The sequence below is a fragment of the Manis pentadactyla genome, chromosome 2 (genome assembly GCF_030020395.1).
Source record: "Manis pentadactyla isolate mManPen7 chromosome 2, mManPen7.hap1, whole genome shotgun sequence".
In the NCBI taxonomy this organism is placed as follows: Eukaryota; Metazoa; Chordata; class Mammalia; order Pholidota; family Manidae; genus Manis; species Manis pentadactyla.
Genome location: NC_080020.1, coordinates 34,091,998 through 34,114,972, shown reverse-complemented (window position 1 = coordinate 34,114,972; position 22,975 = coordinate 34,091,998). Strand labels below are relative to the sequence as shown.

Sequence of the window (22,975 nt, the reverse complement as noted above, 5' to 3'; positions counted from 1 at the left end):
GTCTTATGTCTTCTGTTTCTCACACTCTGGTGCAGCTGTTCACAGCTGACATTTTCCAGTTTTACTCAAAGAATACTAACACACATACAGACCAAACTGAGACGGCTCCAAATTTAAAGATGTAAATAGTGGAGTAAGAAGAGAAATTGTGTCTATGACAAAGGAATTAAAAAAACTGATTTTAAGCATACCAAACTAGGGTCCTTACTCAAAATCCTACCCCCCTGCTTTTTTTTGGTTTTACAGGGAAAAGCAGTAGTTTTAGGATGGTTTGCACTTAATAAGACAACAACATAGTGAGACAAACACAAGACATAACTTGTTTCCAAAGTCACAAAATAACACTGCTGAGTATATACTTGTTGTCCACTTTTTTTAATGGTTTTGGGGAAAAAACTCAGTACTCAATAATGGAAAAAATATTTCTCAAAAGTAACCAGGGAAGAAAAAGGATTTATTTTTTTAGCATATTGCTGTGATCTTCAAAAAATATAAAATTAAATTTACAAAAAACTGGAAGACCAAGTATAAGCAGTCTGGTATTTGCTGCAGTGTCCAGCACTATCATAATGATTTCTAGCATAAAAGCAAGAAGTTCTTGGATCTCAAGTATCTTCAATATCTGCCAGTTTAACTTGTAACTACTGTCCTTGCTTCTTTGAGAGATACCTGCAAGAAATAAAATAAAGATGTCTGTGTCATATCATGCTAAATTTACATAGCAGTCTAACTCTCCTTCTAAAGGAAAGTAATTCATTTTAACAACAAAACTTTTCAAGATGAGTCATAATTGTAAATGATTGCTAACATGTTATTTATGTGCTACCCACTGTTCTAAGATGATGTGTTCATTCATTTAGTCTTCACAACCCTACGAAGAGTTCTCTTATTAGAATTGATTCCTATTTTATAGGTACAAAGAGGTGAAGTAATTTGCCCAAGTTCACACAAGCTAGAAGGTAGCAGAGCTCAGATTCAAAACAAAGCTCTGGAGGCTGTACTGTATCACTCCATAAAGCTTTACTTCCAAATGTGAAACTAATATATTAACTAGTACTATAATTTCCCTTTTGCCACTTAAAGATCTTATTTTTCTTACTTAGGGATAGTGGGCCAAAGTTGCTAAAGAATTCTGATCAACAGTATAAAGATAAAAGATGTTACTTAAGCAAACAAATTTTTCTTCAATTATTTTATAGGAATCTACCACTAAATTAAAAATTTTATATCTCTATTTCTCACATTTACAAATTACTATGCTCAGTAGTGTGGAGGTAGGGAAAGAGTTCTTAAAATCAAAAGACCCGAACAAGTTTGGTAGTACAAAAACTTGCTCATTCTGTGGCACTGTGGCATTTACTATCTCTATGACTTAGTTACATCATCTATAACTGGGAGATTGGGATAAAAATGCCTGTCTTATCTTCCTAATAGGATTATGACAATCTGATAAACTGTATGTCAGACGGATTTGAAAAGCCTAAAATTTCAAATTCAGAGGGAATTTCAAAAGCCAAAGTGTTGTTATTATATGAACAGTTTCTTTTGTTGCTGTATTAGTGGAATCAAATCTTCAAAGATCGAATTCCAAAAAAATGACTTGCGGTACATAATGAAGTCCATTAATAATCTTATCCAGTTCTCCAGAAGTTTTCCCGTGCCTCAAAATCTTGATGCTTATATGCAACCTTTATGTAGATTTGTGCATACATTTGTGCTTAGGAAAAGACTAGAAGACTATCAAGAAAGTAACAGTGGTTATCTTTGGAAAGGAAAATTTTAAGTAGTTGCTCTTCTAGTGGAATAAAGTTTTCTAATTTTTCTGTTATACAGAGAGGTTTACTTGTAATTTTTAACAGGAAACTTTTTAGGGTATTTTATTTTACCCAGACATTATAGTATGAGAACAGGGATTACTTTCCCATATGATTCATGAGTGACCTCCCAATCTGTCACAAAATAATGTATAGGTAGCTCCACAAACATGTACCAGTCTCTTAAGTCTCTCTACTAGAAGTATTCAAGATCTTAATACTCAAGATGCAGGTTTATGAGCAAATTAGAGTTCAAGTCAAAAGGGAAAAATACTTTCAAGAGAGATGTCACTAGATTAAAAAATAATTTTAGAGTGTACCCATTTTAAATAAAAATTAAGGAGTTACATATATAACCAGAGTCACTAGACAATTTTTTCATATACTATGTAAAGAGAAAATGAATAAGCAATTAGCACTCACCTTTCCCAATATTTGTGATTTAGGTCCAAAAAGTCATCTAACTTTGCTATTTCCTTGAGGTACTGAGTTAATTTTAAAAGTTCTTTGTCTTTATCTCGATTTAGGTGTGCTTTCATAAAAGGCCTTATCTATTAGGAGACAAACATTATCCAACACTTCACATTGGAATAAGGAAACTAGTACAAATTGATAAATACTATTCCATCACTCAAGAGTTAATGAGATTAAAATACCACCAAGGATGACAATATTAAATATCACTTTTACATTATCTTAGTTTAATAAACTAACAATCATGGTATAATGTTCATACTACAAGTTAAAAGCTCTTCTACCTAATTTACCTTGTTATTTTTTCAGTTTGAACCTGACAACACCAGCTTCGTTACAGCACTTGAACCCTATGTGGCTTCTCTACTTTGCAAAACTGCTTAGAACTTTTTCCCTTCTGTCAATCCAGTTCCTTTTTACTAATTAAATCATCTGATTCACATCACTTCACTCATGAAAATTTAACACAAATATAAGCTCAATCTAATAGGAGAGTAAGATTATTTTTTAACATTGATAGTTTTTATTTCAGTGTTTCTCTATGAAATTGTTATATAGCTAAGATACATGTTTATATAACCTCTTTTCTCTCATACATTAAGCATTTTTCTTTATTATTCAAGTCTCTGTAAAAATATTTTAATTACATAAGTTTTCCCACAAAAAGAACAGTCTTATTTTCTAAGTTTTTAAGGTCATTATATTTTATAATGAAAAGCATTCATTTCAAAAGCATAAAAGTCAGCATGGTAGGCAGGGTGGGGGATTGTACTTAGTAAGGGATATTACATCTTGACTTGAGTGGTAGTTACATGTTATCTCTATAATAACCTATTAAACTACACACCTGATGTACTTTTCTTTATGTTAGAGTTCCAAGAGTTTTGTGTTTTTAAAGACATCAGCTTTACACAACTCGAGATAGCCTTTCAAAAAATTACTTATTTCAGATGAAATGATATGCTTGGGATTTGCTTCAAAATACTAAAGAGAGGGAATAGGTAAGGTACAGTGCAAACACAATCATCTAGGAATTATTAAGCTGTTTAAACTGCATGATGCATACATGGGAGTTTGTTATATAATTCTATGTAATTCTGTTTATATTTGGACTTTTCCACTGTAAAAAATATTTTTAAAAAGTCACACATACACCTGAATACATATGCTAGGATTGAATAAACAATTTTCAGTAAAGTATTAATATACCCTTATTGTGATTTGAAGAAAATGCAAACTGGGCATTAGTTATTAATTTTACATAGTAACTCTGTAAAATGGATGACACTTAACATTTAATTATTGTCACCTGTTGAAAAGAACCAATGAGTCCAAAGAAGTCCATACCTTATCTATCAAGAATAGGCAAGGTTTTAAATACTTAGTTATATAATTTTCTTCTCTGTCATTGGACAGAAGAAAATTTTTCCATTATGTTCTTTTAACATTAGGGCAGCATGGTGCGAGGGACCACCACTGCTGTCAGCTAGCTGGGCTCCTGCAACTTTAAGGGCACCAGTGAGAAGTCAGAGTGAGTCTGCCCAGAAGCAAGCACTTGTAGGAGATCCTACTTCCAAACAGGGTGGGTAGTGCTGTTTCACAGCAGCAGCAGTGAAGTGGGAGATCAAGAAGATTCTCTGCAGGGCCTTCCTTCAGCCCAGGGGCTGGATGTAAATAGGCACAACATTACGACATAGTGAAGTGAGTTTCTGCATGACCATGATCAGTACTGTAATGCTGTGAAGTATTCCTTTATTCAACTGAAGACTGTAAGACAACTTACCTAACTTTTAAACTATTAATAAACAATGTACCAAAGTGAGTCCACATTTAAAAGCAGGAGGGGATTTAGACTCAGAGACTAAGTACAGTCAGTGGCTGCTAAGAAAGATTTTCAACCTCACACCCTGTTAAGTTACTTTTACTTTCTAAACATTTGGTCTTAAGCACTATTAAACAACAGAACTAATATACACCAATGATTCCTGATCTAAAAGTTAAAATAAACTAGTTCAATGGAAAAAATCTATTATTCACCCAACTAACCTCACTTGTTCCAGTATAATCATACCTAACTACCATTCTGCAAGAATCATCTAAGTGGGCTCACCAGCAGGCAACCTATATGACCACTATCCCCTATGAAAGAATTATTATAAAAATTTTTCAATTTCGACTTTTAAGATTAAAGGTATGGAGAGAGGATTAAAGATGGCGGCGTGAGAGGTGAGACAGAAGCTTCCTCCTAAAACCACATATAATACGAAAATATAATTAATACAATTAATCCTGAAAGAGCAACAAGAAAGAGGACTGCGCCAGACTGCATACACCTGGAGAAAAGAGCAGACCTCACAGAACAGGGTAACATACCAAAGCTGTGGCCCAGTGGGACCCAAGCCCTTCCCCCACCCCAGCTCACTGGTGGGAGGAAGAGAAACAGAGAGGGGAGGGGGTGGAGGCCTGGGACTGCTGAATACCTAACTCCGGAGATCTGCTCTGGGAGCACAAACCTACATTCCATGGTGCTTGCATGGTATTCTTCTGATTAGGGGGCTGGAAAGCTAAGACAGGCAGAATTCCTGGAGAGACTGAGATTCCAGTCACCTATAGAAAGCAGGGATCCATATCTGGCTGCTCTGGGACAAAAGAAAGGCAGGCAGTCTGAGAGACTTCCTAACAGTAAGAGGGAGGCTAAAGGGGCAAGGATTACACAGAGCTTACTGCTCAGGAGAAAGGACAGGTAGACAAAACTGTCTAGGTGTACTCTGCCCAGCAGGTTGGGAACTTTCACGATCTTTAGGTGCTCCAGCTCCCTGGCTAACTACACAGCTCCAAGGACCCACTCCATGATATGGAACCTACTGCGCCTTTCTCCCAGCCAGCCCTACCAGCATGCAAACTGACAAACCAGCCAGAGGGAAGACCTGTCTACAGCAACTACAAAAGCAAAGCATAGAGGCTTATACCTCTGTGCTCGGACCACTGGTTCAGGCAATGGAGACAGGCATAGCAACCAGGAAGCAGGAAACAGCTCTTTTCTCCCCCCAGGCACCAATACCACACCCCTGCGACCCCCGACATTGCTTCAGGGACTGAGCAGCTCCAGAGAGTAGAGCTTCTAGGCACTAGAGGGCGCCATATACAAAGGACCCTGGTTCAGAGTAAAATTACTAATACAACTCCAGAGAAAAATTTAAATGACATTGATCTCATGAATCTTCCTGAAAGGGAGTTCAAAATAAAAATCATTAATATGCTCATGGAGGTATGGAAAGACATTCAAGAACTCAGGAATTAATTCCAGTTGGAGATCCAATCATTGAAGAGCACAATGGAGGGTATTAAAACCAGATTGGATACAGTGGAGAAGACGATAAATGAAATAGAAACTAGAGAAGAGGAATACAAACAAGCTGAGGCACAGAGAGAAAAAAGGATCTCTAAAACTGAAAGAATATTGAGAGAACTGTGTGACCAATCCAAAAGGGACAATATTCACATTATAGGAGTACCAAAAGAAGAGAGAGGAAAAAGGGATAGAAACTGTCTTTGAGGAAGTAATTGCTGAAAACTTCCCCAATCTGGGGAAGGAGATCATCTTTCAGGCCATGGATATGCACAGATCTGCCAACACAAGGGACCCAAGGAAGACAACACCAAGACATATAGTAATTAAAATGGCAAAGATCAAGGATAAGGACAGACTGTTAAAAGCAGCCAGAGGCAGAAATAAGATCACATACAAAGGAAAGCCCATCAGGCTAACATCAGACTTCTCAGCAGAAACCTTACAGGCCAGAAGGGAGTGGCATGACGTATTTAATGCCATGAAGCAGAAGGGCCTGGAACCAAGATTACTTTATCCAGCAAGATTATCATTTAAATTTGAAGGAGGGATTAAATAATTTCCAGATAAGCAAAAGCTGAGAGAATTTACCTCCCACAAACCATCTCTACAGTCTATTTTGGAAGGACTGCTATAGATGGAAGTGTTCCTAAGGTTTAATAGCTGTCATCAGAGGAAATAAAACCACAGTAAAGAAAGTAGAACAGCTAATTACTAAGCAAATGCAAAATTAAATTAACTATCCCCAAAGTCAATCAAGGGATAGACAAAGAACACAGAATATGATACCTAAAATATAAAGAATGGAGGAGGAAGAAAAAGGAGGAGAAAAAGAAAAGAACCTTTAGATTGTGTTTGTAACAGCATATTAAGTGAGTTAACTTAGACTCTTAGATAGTAAGGAAATTAACCTTGAACCTTTGTTAACCACGAATTTAAAGACTGCAATGACAATAAGTACATACCTATCGATAATCACCCTAAATGTAAATGGACTGAATGCACCAATCAAGACAGAGAGTCACTGAATGGATTAAAAAACAAGACCCATCTATATGCTGCCTATAAGAGACTCACTTTAAACCCAAAGACATACACAGACTAAAAGTGAAGGGATTGAAAAAGGTATTTCATGCAACTAACAGAGAGAAAAAAGCAGGAGTTACAATACTTGTATCAGACAAAATAGACATCAAAACACAGAAACTATTAAGAGACAAAGAAGGACATTACATAGTGATAAAGGGATGTAAATAGGCACAACATTATGACATAGTGAAGTGAGTTTCTGCATGACCATGAGCAGGCAACAAGAATATAAAACCATTATAAATATCTATGCTCCCAACACAGGAGCACCCACATATGTGAAACAAATACTAACAGAATTAATAGGAGAAATAGATTGCAATGCATTCATTCTAGGAGACTTCAACACTCCACTCACTCTGAAGGACAGATCAACCAGACAGAAGATAAGTAAGGAGACAGAGGCACTGAACAACACAATAGAACAGATGGACCTAACAGACATCTACGGAACTCTACACCCCATCTACAGAACTCTACACCCAAAAGCAGCATAATACACATTCTTCTCAAGTGCACATGGAACATTTTTCAAGAACAGATCATATACTAGGCCACAAAAAGAGCCTCAGTAAATTAAAAAATATTGAAATTGTACCAACCAGTATCTCAGATCACAAAGCTATGAAACTAGAAATAAATTACACAAAGAAAATGAAAAATCCCACAAACACATGGAGGCTTCACAACATGCTCCTAAATAACCAATGGATCAATGACCAAATGAAAACAGAGATCAAGCACTATATGGAGACAAATGACAACAATAATTCAACACCACAAAAATCTGTGGGACGCAGCCAAGGCTGTGCTAAGAGCAAAGTATATTGCAATACAGGCCTACCTCAAGAAAGAAGAACAATCCCATATAAGCAGTCTAAACTCACAATTAATGAAACTAGAAAAAGAACAACAAATGAGGCCCAAAGTCAGTAGAATGAGGGACATAATAAAGATTAGAACATAAATAAATAAAATTGAGAAGAATAAAACAATAGAAAGAATCAATGAAAGCAAGAGCTGGTTCTTCAAGAAAATGAACAAAATAGATAAACCCCTAGCTGGACTTAACAAGAAAAAAAGAGTCTACACACATAAACAGAATCAGAAATGAGAAAGGAAAAATCACTACAGACACCTCAGAAATACAAAGAATTATTAGAGAATACTATGAAAAATTATATGCTAACAAACCGGACAACCTAGAATAAATGGACAACTTTCTAGAAAAATACAACCTTCCAAGGCTGACCAAGGAAGAAACAGAAAATCTGAACAGACCAATAACCAGCAACGAAATTGAACTGGTAATCAAAAACCTACCTAAAAACAGAACTCCTGGACCAGATGGCTTCACCGCTGAATTTTATCAAACATTTAGTGAAGACCTAATACCCATTCTCCTTAAAGTTCTCCAAAAAATAGAAGAGGAGGGAATACTTCCAAACTCATTCTATGAGGCCAGCATTACTCTAATACCAAAACCAGGCAAAGACACCACAAAAAAAGAAAATTACAGACCAATATCCCTGATGAACATAGATGCAAAAATACTCAACAAAATATTAGCAAACCAAATTAAAAAATACATCAAAAAGATCATCCATCATGATCAAGCTGGATTTATGCCAGGGATGCAAGGATGGTACAACATTCGAAAATCCATCAACATCATCCACCACATCAACAAAAAGGACAAAAACCACATAATCATCTCCATAGATGCTGAAAAAGCATTTGACAAAATTCAACATCCATTCATGATAAAAACTGTCAACAAAATGGGTATAGAGGGCATGTACGTCAACACAATAAAGGCCATATATGATAAACCCACAGCCAACATTATACTGAACAGCAAGAGGCTGAAAGCTTTTCCTTTAATATCGGGAACAAGACAAGGATGCCCATTCTCCCCACTTCTATTCAATATAGTACTGGAGGTCCTAGCCACTGCACTCAGACAACACAAAGAAATAAAAGGCATCCAGATTGGCAAGGAAGAAGTTAAACTGTCCCTGTTTGCAGATGACATGATATTGTACATAAAAAACCCTAAAGAATCCACTCCAAAACTAGTAGATCTAATATCTGAATTCAGCAAAGTTGCAGGATACAAACTGAAGGAACAAAATGGCAGCAGACTCAGAGACTCCAAGGGACTAGTGGTTACCAAAGGGGAGGGGTGTGGGAGGGTGGTGGGGAGGGAGGGAGAAGGGGATTGAGGGGTATTATATTTAGTACACATGGTGTGAGGGATCACGGGGAAAACAATGTAGCACAGAGAAGTCAATCTGTGGCATCTTACTACACTGATGGACAGTGACTGCAAAGGGGTATGGGTGGGGACTTGATAATATGGGTAAATGTAGTAACCACATTGTTTTTTTCATGTGAAACCTTCGAGTGTATATCAATACCTTAATAAAAATAAGAAAAATAAAATTTTCAATTTCAAAACTGCTTCTATGTCTATGTGAGCAGATCATTAATAACTGCTTTCTTAAAAGAAGATTTCAAAAGGAAACATGCAAGAAATTACCTGTGGAATGCTTAAAAATACCTCTTCTAAATTAGAATTTCTTGGCAGGGGGCATAGGTATTTCTAAGAATTCCTTCAGTGATTCTACTGACTACCCAAGTTTAAAAAAAAATCCTGCTCTAAAGTAACATGAAGAAGTAGAAATTTGTTATATCACCTTTCTGCATGGAGAGATGAGGAACCAAATGTTTGCTGAGAAAATTGTCATCTAAACACACATGAAACTAGTGATTTTATTTTTTTTAAAGGTAAAGTTCTGCTTAAAAATCATTCCTTAAATATCAAGACTTAATCTCCTTTCAGTAAAGGCAATTAGTTTCACAGAGAATTTGGTTTGGATCAATTGAATCTTTTCTCAAGACTGAAGAATACATTTCTGTACCTTATACCTGGTGAACTATACACACAGGAAAAGCACTTCTCCCAAAGCTTCAAACAGAAACCATTTTTAAAGGGTGACATGACTGCCAATCTACCCTAAGTACTTTTCTTCCAAAATTAACAGCTTTTATATTTGTGTCAATTCACTACCTATATCAGCATTCTGTCCCTAAACTATCATCACTGTACACTAAAGGACACTTCAACAGTTCATAAGAAAAGGTTCAAGAATGTTTCCTCATTTTTGAAGAAACTTCTGAAGAACTTTTTAAGGAATCTTCAAGCTTTCTCTCACCTTTTGAAGTTATCAAGAACCTAGCTTGTGGAAAAGTTTAGGACTGTGGATAAAAATATCTTAATGTCAGGATTTCCATTTCAGATGGAGACTCCATTTGCACTAGTACCATAATATAAAGCTATCTTTTCCATTTTCATATTGTATTGATACAGACACAACCATAGGTACCAAAATTTTAACTTTCAAATTTCTCTTACTAATCTTACACTGCTCCCAGGATTAAATGTCACTATCACACCTACACTAGACTGCATGTGACTTCATGCTGGTTGCCTAGGAACCAAGTAACTTAGATTCTAACCCAAACTCTGTCATTAACCAGTTACATAAATGACTTTCGGCAAGTCATAAACTCTCTGATCCTCAAACTGTTCCTATAAAGCTAAGAAGGTAGACAAGATTCCTCCCAGCTCTGGCACTTCGTAATTCTAAGACCTCCACTTACTTCATAGGACTTCTCAAAAACCTTTTCTTAGTTTCAGTTTAAAAAGAAAAAACAAAAACAACAACAAGAAAACTCCTTATTGTCAGCTTTCCAGCTAGCCAGAAGATCAGAATTTCCAAGACTTGTATCCCTAATAAAATGTCTGATGCTTCTGCTTAGGATGCTAACAGTCAACATCAATAAACCCATGGTGCTCCCCAAAGCTAATTACAAAGAGAACACTTGGATGAGCTGGCTAACCAAAGATATCAATGCAGAAGAGAATGTTCACTTGCATACAAATTTTTTCTAAATACTGAAGCCTTTCTTGCCTGTGACCACAATACAGTACTTCCAGAAATTTATCAAGTTCAACAGTGCTATCACATATTCCATATACCAAAGTTGCACCACATACTCCAGATTACATGAACATAGCAAGTAAAATTATGCCTTACCTTTAGTCCATTCTGTGGGTTCATTAGAAAATTTCTTCCTATGTCATCAAACATAATGGTGTTTTTTTTGCTGTAAAACTCCGAAAACTTTCCCCATATAACACCAAGAGGCTTTACCTTAGAATAAAAGTTAAAATTTAACTCAAACTTTATCAATAGTTCACCCTTTCTTAAAAACAAAGACACCGCAAAATGCTCTTCAGAACTATGCCAGAGCACTCCTTTCCTCCTGTACACAGTGATGGCTGGCTGTGTGGAGAGACTGGAATTGCGATGCAACACACTTTAAAGCACTACGTATATTGCAGTGTTAACTTCTTAAAAGGTCTGTTTATGTCTAACTGAACTAATCTCATAAGGCTTTTCCATAATTTTAACAAGAAGACTTGGTGCCAAAGGAAGGGTAACTATTTAATTTAAAAAGTAAGAACCCAAAGCAATTGTTTAGATGTCTGCCAAGCACTCAGCATGACTTCCTGGGCTGATATCTGCACCCTCAGAATCTTAAGGGTCACGCAGGGTCTGTTTTCCAAACTAGAACACCTGAATGACGGACAATGAGCCTGGCTCTTTAGTACAAAATTTAAGTATTTTGTAAAGGAAAACTGACTTTTGTAATTCAGTGGCACAGTTACACAATTTCCAGAGCACTTGGTTGCTTAACTTTACAAATACCATAATTTGTAAATTCTTGCTTTTGTTTCTGAATTAAGCTGAGCCTTCAAAAAGATAATTCCTTAATATTCAAGTGTTGATACTTGCATAAAGTCTCTCAAAGACCACACAAGAACAGTGACTGCCTGTAAGAAGGAGAGTAAGTAGGTGGAAGGCCCAGGCGGAGGAACTTGTCATTTTGTACTTTATTTTTACTTTTGAACCACGTGAATGTAGTTTACACTTTCAGAAAATTTTTTAAATAAATTTTTAGAGGAAGTACACTTTGCTGAAGGCAGGAGTCTCATTTATGAATAGTATGAAATTACAAGGGGTTAAATGGTATAAATAAATGGTGACAAAGTTCGTCATTTAAAAACGTTTTTTCTCTTTCTATAGTTTAATACAAAGAAAGCCTTTTTTAATCTTAGCGTCCTAGCTACTACAAGGAATGTTACTAAACTATTTTAATTTTATTATTTAAAAATTTTATTTGCCATGAATTTGTTTTCACTATTTGTTTACTACTGAGACAACCCTCTGCCCCCACTCCCACCACCAAATGCTTGCATGGAACTGATACAATAAGCCAGATTCTAGGGTTTCTTAGCTAACAAAAGCTTCAAGAAATATGACAAGAGCTTTATTTTATGATACTTAGGGTTAGAAATCCTAGATCTTTATAAATAGTGCTGTCATTTTCAAATTAGGTTAAGTGCCATGTCTTTTCCAAAACATGGAATACTTTGCTCTCAATTATTAGTAGTATTGCTGACTGTAGAAAAAGTATCTGAAAACACAGAAAATCACAAAGGAAAAATTTTAATTACTTATTATGGAGTCAGTACCCTGGAGGACAAGATACTCTGATGTATCTTTTTTACCAATAGCAGCAGCCTCAGAGAGTACATCGACCTTTTGTTAAGGTGAACCCTGAACCAAACAAAGGTTAAGACCCATTTTCTAAGTTTGCAAATTCTCTCTCTAAAATACTTTCACTTTAATGATAGTATCATGAAAAAAAATTAAAATTACTAAATATCCTATTACATCAAATGATTGGCTGTATTGCAAAAATTTTCATATCCAATGAAATATTGGAATATTGAGAATTAATTTTTATTCATCTAAGTTCTCACTATTACAAACACTAGTATGTTTAACATTTCCCAAACTTCTTTTTCATGTTTAGATTTAGTAAATGTACTTTAGTAGATAATAAATTATCTTCAACCCTTGATGTAAGCAGTATTTCCTTTATTGAACAAATCCTCATGCACTTAAGCAATTCAATTTTGATTTTAACAGTTCCAATAGTGCCTTCTCCTAAGCTTTCCTAGTTCACTAAATTCTCCCCAATTCTGTTTGTGTGTTTCCAAAAGGTATGGACCATGTCTCCTCACCTACTACAGTGCCTATTTTGAGTGCCCTGTGAATAGCAGAGTTCAATATGACTAGCTGCTTGATGATGAAACAAAGTGAAGACCTTAATCTTTTTTAACCAAACCCTTTCCTCTGATGGTTCTTGTTGCTCTTCTCTAGGGCTACACATACACCACCCCAAAGTACAATGCACCATGGTGTGTCTGTTTTTACTTATGAGTTTCACACAGGGCAGGGCAAGTATATTTTGATTTGTTTCTAGTATCTTCCTTAATGATATTCAGTAATTTTCCTCACCTAATTTGTCTTTAGTAACAGTGTGCTACCATCGTCATGGGACAATTACCCATGACCTTTCCTGACAGTGCTGCCTCAAGACGCTTATCATTAAAATTCCAATCAATCTTAAATACATCTTCCTATGTCAACCTCAACTGACACTTCACTATCCACTCAGGTGTATATCTAAACTTTCTGTAGTTTACTCCATCAAAATAAATACAAAAAGTATACTAGAAATTAAACAATTCTTTAAACATCAAGTAAAATGATTTCTTACATCTATTAACCCTCTCCTTGGAGTATGCACTGTTATCATAGCAGCACTATCCAACATGAAGGTAATCTTATAATTTGCATTTGTGCTCACTCCCAGCTCCTAAAATACAAATATTCATGTGGTTAAAATATAATAATGAAGAAAATTCCAGGCTTTCTCAATATTTCAGCTATAATTTCCCATAATGCCAACTTTCTACCCTTTGGGCCACCACATCTTGCTCCACAACTGGCAAGTTTTTTAGTTTCACTTTGCTAAATCAATAAATGATAGTCCAAAGAAAATAAACTAGAAACAGGATACTCCCCAATTTACTATTTTAGAAGAGGCTAACTCCTTCTAAGTATTATGCACCAGAAAATAAAGATTATAAAATAGAAGGAAAAAAGGAGGAAATTTGCTATTACTTTAATCTTGAAAAAGAATTAGAGTATTCAATATAATCTACCATTAAACAGACTTTAAACACACCTCTACTCCTGATACTGGAATTTGTTTATCTACTAAAATGCCCTCCAATGAGAATAAAATTAATCCAATTTGGAACTTCCAGAGGACAAATGCAATTTCAAAACATTCTTAAATGGATCATCTAACACTTACTTTCATTTTCGCTTCAATCAGGACAAATGCAATTTCAAAACATTCATAAATGGATCATCTAACACTTACTTTCATTTTTGCTTCAATCCACTTCATATTTGTTGCAGCTAAAACATAAGGAATGATAATACAATACAAATGAAAGGCTTGAATTCATTAAACAAAATTTTCAACTGTATAATTAGTTTTCTAAGTAAGACTAAAAGTTCAAGTTCATTACAAATAAAAATTCTGAGCAAACTTAATGTTAATTTTTAAAAATATATTTATTAAAATAAATCTATTTCAGTGTGTTTTCAGGAAAGAATAAAATTTAAACAACTTTCATCTAAAATATACAGGAAACCAATGCACAAAAGAATTTTGAACACAGTAAATTTTTAAGTTAAAACCTTAACTCCTTTTTAAAAACAGCTATGACACTATTCTTTATAACTCTGAAACTTAAATTTAAGTTGCCTACATATCTATTTTCTTCTATGATCCTACTGCTAGGCAATGCACAGGTATACATGTCAATATAAGCAGATTAATGTTATTTACGTCTCAAAGTTAATGTTGAAGACTGCTAGGTGTTAGTTGAAAACTTAGCAGCTTTCAACAAGGAGTCTGAAACAACTAAATTCATAAATTGTATCTGCAAATATCTGTTTATTATCAGACACCAACAAGTTTTGAGATCACTGATAATTAAAAGTCAACCCTCAGCTTTATGTGCCGTCCTGGTCCCAAGTTACTGTAATAACCTGTAGAGGTATTACCAAGTAAAATGTTTAATAAGGAAAAGGGATTCAATTATTTCAAGTGTATGCACATGTGTGTAATGTATTTTTTAAAGGCAAAAGAAGTAACCTGAGTTCTATAAAAATAAGTTACCTTCTTTATTTAAAACTACTCACAGGAAAACCAAGTGAATCACCTGCATGTATAACTGGTCACTGAACTGAAATTTTAGACACTGATGTATCCATAATGGTAACAATCATGAGGGAAAAACAATCTTTTTAATTCAGTATCTACTTTGGATCTGTAATTCCCAGATGAAAATCAAACACATTCACAGTAATAAATAGGATTTCCAATTATTAAATAACTATTTTATGTCTAGTACTAGACATGGCACCAGTTGTTATACTGATATTCTCATTCTTACAACTACCCTGTAATACAGGTTTACTTATGAGAAAATTAAGGCTCAGAGAGAGTAACTGATCTACCCAGTCTCATAAGGGGAAAGCAGAAATTAAAATGCTAGTCTATTTAGCTCCAAGCTGAAGTGCCCTTTTCAACGTATTACCTAGAAATATCATAATTTACATAAACAACTTATTTTAAACATATGTTTTAAAGAACATTCTCTGAACTTCTAAGTCTAACAATGCTTAGAGGATAATATTCTCAAATGTCATCTTAGATGTTAGAGTTGCTGAACAATTTTTTCCACCAGCTTTCTTCCCTGTATCCTACAAAACAGAAAATTTTTAACTATGTGTTTTATTTCAATGGCTGTAAGCTCTTATTAATGTTGCACAATGGAGATACTCTGATTATAAGGAAAAGGAAATTTACAGACTGTAGTAACAACTTGGTGGATTCTCATCAAAACCTAGTACAATTAAATGTAGCACTTTAAATTGATTGGCTTTTATTTAATTCACAATCAGGATAGCTCTCTTCTGCTTGTGATTTGACAGGAGGCAATTTAAATGATTGTGGAGAGGTGAGATATAAATCAATATACTGCTCCCCTTTTTGAGAAAGTCTTGCCACAAAAAAAGTCAACCGAGCTAAACTGCGTGTTCACTAATGTAGTGAATTTACTTTTTGGAGCAAATTCATCACAGGCCTGTAAGTTCCAGGAATGGTCTATAGACCACAATTTAAGTAACACTGCTTTAATCCACTTACTAATTTTGCATGACTCACATTTTTATTTATTTCTTAAGAATTACATCACTGAGATTTTTTTTTATATATAATATTCTCCAATTGTTTTGAAACTAGAGTGACAAAGAAAGGATAAAGCAACAATATCCTGAATCACCAAAGGTTCAACAGTAAAGATCAGAAAGAAAAGTTTCTGATCAAGGTGGGTCTGGAGAAAATAGGCCATTTTTATTCTGACACCATAATCTACTCTCTTGTATGACAACAATCTAAGCAGCATTTGGCAAATGAAAGTTTATATTTCATGTGATATAAGAAAGTCAAACGTGCTTCATCAGAAATTTGCTAAAACAAATTAAAAATAGGTCATATTTAAACATGTCATTTTAAGTCACATTTTATAAAGTGAAGTAATATAAGGAACAACCTTATTTCCATGGAAATCTATACAAAAAATATACTTACACCATATAACAATGTCATAATCCTCATATGCAGATGTTAAGAACTCATGAAGATATGGCCGCATTAATTCTACTCCTGTCTCTGCACAAGACCTATGGTCTAAAAGAAAATCAGTCACAGGTGATCACCAGTTTATTACTGTGGACAAGAACCTAATATAATGAAATTAATGAAATGTACTGTAAACACTCAAATGCAAACTACTTCAGACTGAATTACATTAGCTGACAGAGATGTCCTTCAAAGTACACAATTTAATATTCTTGTGATCCTATTTTATATGATCAATTTTTGTTCAATTTGTGAAGAGCAATACCCAGAATTCAGGCTTATATATTAACCTATATATTTTTTTCACATGTAGTCTCTAAAGTGTACATGTTATTTTACGATATGAAAAACAAACTAGAGCCACCTATACTTTACTTTTAGCCATTCACCTTCAGAATATATTTTACTAGAATGGCAAGCACTAAGTGTACATTAATTTATAATATGTACTAACTTTAGAATTAGAGATAAATTCATTCTACTATCAGGAGTTAATGAATCATTTACTTGGCAATGTTAAAGGATGAAGTGAACATCTTTTTTTATTGACATGATTAATTTTAAATTCAAGAATCTTCCCTGAACATAAGTAAACAGAAAACTAGGGATAAAATATCAAAAATGATTTTTAAATAATCCTCATAAAATTTTAAATGTTAATCAATTAGGGAAGGGCTTGAAATTATGATGCATCCATAAACCAGAATACTGTGTGATCAAAATATATACATATATTTCATTTACAATGAATATTAAATGACTAAGAAGATGTTCAATATATCACTAAGTAAAAGCAAAGAGGACATACATACAAACAAACACACCCTGTAAGATACACATCAAAATATAAACAAGGTCATCTTTGGTTTCAAGATTACAAATGACTTCTTTTTTTGGTTATATGTATTTTCTACAATAAATAATTTGCTTTTGTCAAATATTTCACATTGCAAAGAAAAAAAACAAAAGAAAAAAAGTTATTATGGGTAACAGAAGATGAAGCACCATTTTAGTTGACTTACCAAATAATGTATAATCAACATCGAGTACCAAAAGTTTTTTTCCTTCCCTGGGAGGATTCAAAATTTCAACTTTGTAATCTTTCACTCTGCGAGAAATTTTCAGTAGGTTTTCTTCCCTATTAGAAAAATAAAATCATACGAAGCATCCATTTTCTCACATTACAACCAATTTCCTTTGATAGCAAAAAGCACTTACCTATTTTCTACTTCAACTACTTCATCTTCAATATCAAAGTCATTGACAACATCATCATTGTCAGGAGGTGGACCTAAGACATCTTCCTATTAAGATGAAAAACAGTTTGGTTTCACCATATGTTATCTTTTAACGTAACAAATAAATGCACAGCATAAAGAGCAAATGAGAGGTATAACTAGAGTTCAAGAGTCTTTCAAGCACACAATGTGGGAAATGTTCCACATTTTATAAATCATTATATACATTCACTGGGCAGATTTACCATGTTAAATCTGGCCATTTGCACTACTATATACTAATGGCTAGCTATATACTAACAAGTTCTCCAGTATTTGTTTTCTGCTGAGTTAATACCACATTGATTGTGCAGTTCTTATTTTTCATTGACTACTAAACTGACAATTTTACCACAATTAAAACTATAATACAACAGTATAATAATCATAATACCTTCAAAGGGACAAATGGTAACAAAAGTAAACATTTACCAAGCTCTCCTCACGAGTTCCCATCATCATGATTTTAGTATTTGGTTTCAGTTTGAGAGCTCCAAGCTTAACATCATTTTCTGCAGGTTTGCCTACAATACAAGCAAATGACTGTTTTCTCACTAAAGTTTAGGTGCTGGTTTCACTAATCCATTATACAAAACCCTAACATTAAAAGGTTTGGTACAGATTTCACAGTAGGTTTGTTTTTTTCCTTACATTAGCAAACTGTTACTGCTGAATTAGCAATGTCTAACACACTAAGTAGCAACTAATACAAAGTTTGTTTATTCCCCAACTCCATCTTAGAGGAACACCCTTATTCAACTAAGCAAAATAAGTTCACGCTTTATCTCATCATTCAAGACGAAGATAACTTTTTCCAGAAAGTCTTGAAAATTTAGTTCCTAAGATAAAACTATAGATTTAGCACTATTCAAAACTCACCCTTCAATGACAAACACAAATACCATGAAAGTCCCTTTCAGGCTGGGTATGAACACTGCCATAATTTTTAAACCATCATATTATTACTTTTGAAACAGAAAAGACATTTGAGGAGACAAGCCCAAGCTGCTACAAAAAAGCTGTGCTAGAAGGCAGATGGCAGATATTACACTGTTTTACCTGGGACTTGTGTGCTGAAGGTTTAATAAGCAAACACCAACTGTCAGAGGAATCAAAAGTAATCTTAATAGTGGTGGTATTTTCAGGTAATCTTAACTGTCTCACTTTTATCATAAAACACTTTTGGGAATATCCCTATCAAAGAAATCTCAAAGGAGATGGAATTATTAAAGAAAAGAAATAATGTACCATAAATAGACCAATGCAAAAATCTTGAAGCGAGAAGAGAATTACCTTTAACTTTGAGTCCAAGTAATTTTTGGCGCTCTGGCAGCACTCCAGTAAGAGTCTTGAGAAACTGTTTGAGATCTAGCACAGTGTCATCTTCAGAAAGTGTGGTCACTGAATATTCCTGTCCTCCCCATTTTACAATGATAGGGAGAGCCATCCTTGAAACATATGAGATAGCTTTCCTTCAGGAAATGGTACCTAGAAAGAAGGGCATATACAAATATACAAGTTAAAATAGACATATCAAAGATAGAGCCAAACCTTAACTTTTAAGTTTTATAATCTGTGTGATTTGGGTCCTATTTCACAATTTGACTGTAGAGAAACAGGATTTTCTTACAGAATGCTACCAGAACACCAAAAGTTATTAAGATTCAAAATTAAAAATTTCCTACCCTCCCTGCTTTTGCCTTAGAGTAACTACTTCCTAATATTGTATCATAGATCCTTCCTGTTAAACTAGAAAGCTGTAATAATGAGGTATCTCTCCCTCACTGACCACATTTATGCTACAGGCAAGTTCCTCCACAATGAAACATCAAAGTTTACTTAACATTTGAGAGGTAGTACAGTGATTGATTTAGAGCACAAACTCGAGAGCAAGACTGCCTGGCTGGGTTCAGATCCCAGCTCTCCCTCTCACCAGCTATTTGACTGTGAAAAGTTACCTGACTCTTAGCACCTAGGTTTCCTCAACTGTAAAGTAAGGATAATATTACCTACACTTCTTAGGGTTTTTACAAGGATTAAGCTAGTTTATAACTTATAAATCACACAGCACTTGCCTCATAGTAATCACTATATAAGTAAGTATTGTTTAAGTAATTTTAAAAAATATGAACTGAAGGGTTCCAGGTACTGTGCTACATAAATAGCAAATGGCCATTAGCTTTGTATTTAATTAATTTGGAGTTTTTACAAAATCTTACTTAACAAGGTTGTTAAAGAATTGTGCCTCTTTTGTATCAATGAAACAGGAGTTCAGAGAGGTTATGTAATCTGCTTATGGGCACATAGCTGGTAATAGAAGAGGTCTCTGACTAAATCTCATTTCTTCCTCTACACCATAACCATCTATCTTGAATTGGATCTACAGGAGTTCAGGTATCAAAGATCAGTAATACAAAACCCACAGGCACAGATATAAGCACATAATTATATTGCAGCTGCTACTCTTGTCAACAACAGCATGTAGGTCTCTTCCCCCATAAAGCTTTCTACCGGCTTTCAAAAATTTGTTCCCCCCCACAGGTCAGAGAACTGGATTTTCTAATCTCAAGTATTGACATTTCCAAATGCTATCACTTACTTAATGAAACATCTGGTTGTACTCTTCCTATGAGAGACTTCAAGAGAGAAGGCAATTTCTGAACTTTAATATGCAATAATAATCTGGCAACTAAATAGGTCTTCAACATGCCCACTAGAACAGAACACCATAAATTTTCTTATATTTATTCTGTTATGTTTACAACCTACTCGACTAAAAATGTAATTTAGGACAATGCAATCCATTTGGAGATAACATAATCATAAATGTTATGATCCTCAATAAAAAGCCAAATGGACCTTCTGAGTCAAACTGAAACAGTTTATTCTTCTGTGAAGGTGAGAATAAAAATGAAAATTTACAAGAGCTAGGAATGTAACCAACACTAACACAGTATGTTGTGTTGGGCAGAGCAGAGAGTTTGGAGTTCACCTAAGCTCCAGATGAGGTTGGACAAGTCATTTCACCTCCAGACCAGTGTTCTCAACATGTAGTCTCTAGACCAATCAACAACATTCATCCCACTTGGTAACTTGTTAAAAACGTAACGGGGGCTGGGAGGGAAGGGACCTAGCAACTTGTGTTTTAACAATCTCTGTCCCCACATCCCCCCATATCTGAGGCATGCTAAAGTTTGAGAGCCAGTGCTCCAGGCTGTTCAATTTTCTCAGCCTAAAAAGGAAAATGTGCCAGATGACATGGGCTCTATGTGCTTAGTAAAGAAGTATTTTAACTATCCATTGCATATGCCACAAGTATGAATTCCATGTTGGCAACTGCTCTAATGAACCAAGCATAACAAAAAAAGACCATAAAAATTATATGCATAAATGCTTAAAACTGTTTTTAAAAGTAACTGAACTTCATTTCTTCCATAGTCAGATAATGCACAATGGAGCAACACACTGCAAATGCATGAGTCATTCACATTTAACCTTCTTTCCACAGTTCTTTTATTTTGTAACATCCCGGGCCTTATCAGATTTATAAACAGAAAATGATTTGGACCGGGAATGGCAATCAAACACAGAGAAGGAAGCAAGGAGCACACCTTTAATGACCCTAGAGTCAAGAACAGCTTGATTAGTTCATCTTCCTATCCATGACTTGCTCAGTCAGCTCCTCAACTTCAAGATGAAGCTATTAATATTTACTTGACAAGAATAGTGTAAAGGCATGAGACATACCTGAGAGCACTCTGTAAACTCTAAAGTGCATGAAGAATGGGGGTGTGGGGCTAGAATAACAACATACTAAACTGATTTATCTCATTTAATCTTTATAATCCTTAACAACTGTCTTCATCACACAGATTACAAAACTGAAAAGTAAAACAACTTTCCCAAGACACACGACTAAAAAGGAGTAAAGGCCGAAACTTGAAAGTACTAGAAGCCAAAGTTAACAACACGGGAATTAAGAACGGGGGAGGGGGTAATTTTTCAACAAGCCTACTAAAAGGAACTGTGAAGTACTCTCAACTCCTGGTCAGGACTGCACAGAGCAACTCCTGGGCAGCGCGGAGGCGAGAGCTGGGAGACCTAACGAGTATGGACACAAATGCAGGCACGAAGAGACCCCCAAATCCAAAGGAGCCGGATGCTTTCAACATGGAAGGTGAGGAGGAGCGATGGACAAACCCCAAAAGAAGGAGGGCTGATGTCTGCGGACGCAAAACCACTGGGGCACGGGAAGTCCTATAGGGGCGAGAAGCCGGACAGGAGAACGGCCGCCCCTGCGCCCGGCATGCCGGGGCAGGAGGCCTGGGCCACAGGCCAGGGCAGACGCGGCCCGGGGCGCCCAGGAGCAGCCCCTAGCCCACCCCGGCCCGCCAGCGGAGGCCAGGTGGCGAGGGCAGCAACGCCGCGATCCCCCGGACCCAACGACGTCTCCGCGGGCGGCGTGCCAGGTTATCCCGCATCCCCTCACCTGCAGCGCGGCGGAAACAGCGGCAGCGGATGCGGGCACCGGCAGCAGCGGAACCGAAAGCGACCGGAAGTGAAAGGCGGGGACCGGAACCGGCTAGCGGGCCGGAAGTTAGGGTTTGAAACACAAGCGTGTTGGAGGCAGGACTGCTGCATCCCTGTTTCTCTTTGGAGGGTAGTCATAAATAGCCGCTGCCAGGGATCTCCTCACCGCGACGAGGGAGCCAGGCCTTTCCGGGACTATGACCACTGTGCAGATGCCTACGACCCCTGGGTGGATGCCGGTCCTCGCCTGTTGTGCGCATGCTCCTGCTAGGGAGCCCTGAGCGGGGCGGGTGTTTTGCGGGAATAACAGAGCTGGTACTATTTCGCCAAAGCAGGAGGTGGGGCAGGGGCGGTGCACTGGCGTTCCAGGTGTGCGGAGATCTTCGTGGGACTCGGGACTAGGACTTGTGTGACTGTGTCATGTTTCGAATGAGGCCTCAAAGGTAACATTTGAGGGCTGAAGACTTGAGACCCTTCCCAGGCACCGGGGGTCACCAACACTAGTAATTTCGAGAGTTTAGGCTTCTACCCATTTTGTCCAGTCCAAGGGGAAACCGGATCGTCAGGAAAGGGAAGGGGCAAGCCTGACTCAGAGGACCAAGGGAGCGAATCTCAGTATGACAGCTGCCATCGAGAGTACTATAGGAAACCCGCCCATCCCCACCTTTATTCCATGTACCTGCTGAATTCAAGGAAAGCCAGTTGCAAACCCTGACAAGAGAATTCCAAACTTAAAT

The 22,975-nt window shown here is 36.1% G+C and overlaps 1 protein-coding gene across 2 annotated transcripts; it reads right to left on the bottom strand.

The window, feature by feature from the left end:
- Window positions 1–356: 356 nt before the first annotated feature.
- UBLCP1 (ubiquitin like domain containing CTD phosphatase 1) lies at window positions 357–22,339 on the bottom strand. Of its 2 annotated transcripts, XM_036916581.2 has the most exons (11): window positions 22,198–22,339; window positions 19,002–19,196; window positions 18,141–18,232; window positions 17,650–17,735; window positions 17,454–17,569; window positions 16,381–16,479; window positions 14,098–14,135; window positions 13,426–13,524; window positions 10,830–10,946; window positions 2,238–2,365; window positions 357–669 (listed from the first exon to the last, which is right to left on the bottom strand). In XM_036916581.2, exons 2-11 carry the CDS (start codon window positions 19,153–19,155, stop codon window positions 642–644), a joined length of 957 nt encoding a protein of 318 aa, XP_036772476.1. In that variant the 5' UTR covers window positions 19,156–19,196; window positions 22,198–22,339; the 3' UTR covers window positions 357–641. The 2 variants fall into 2 exon arrangements, with proteins under 2 accessions (XP_036772476.1, XP_057347245.1); XM_057491262.1 differs by lacking the exon at window positions 13,426–13,524.
- Between the last annotated feature and the right edge of the window lie 636 nt (window positions 22,340–22,975).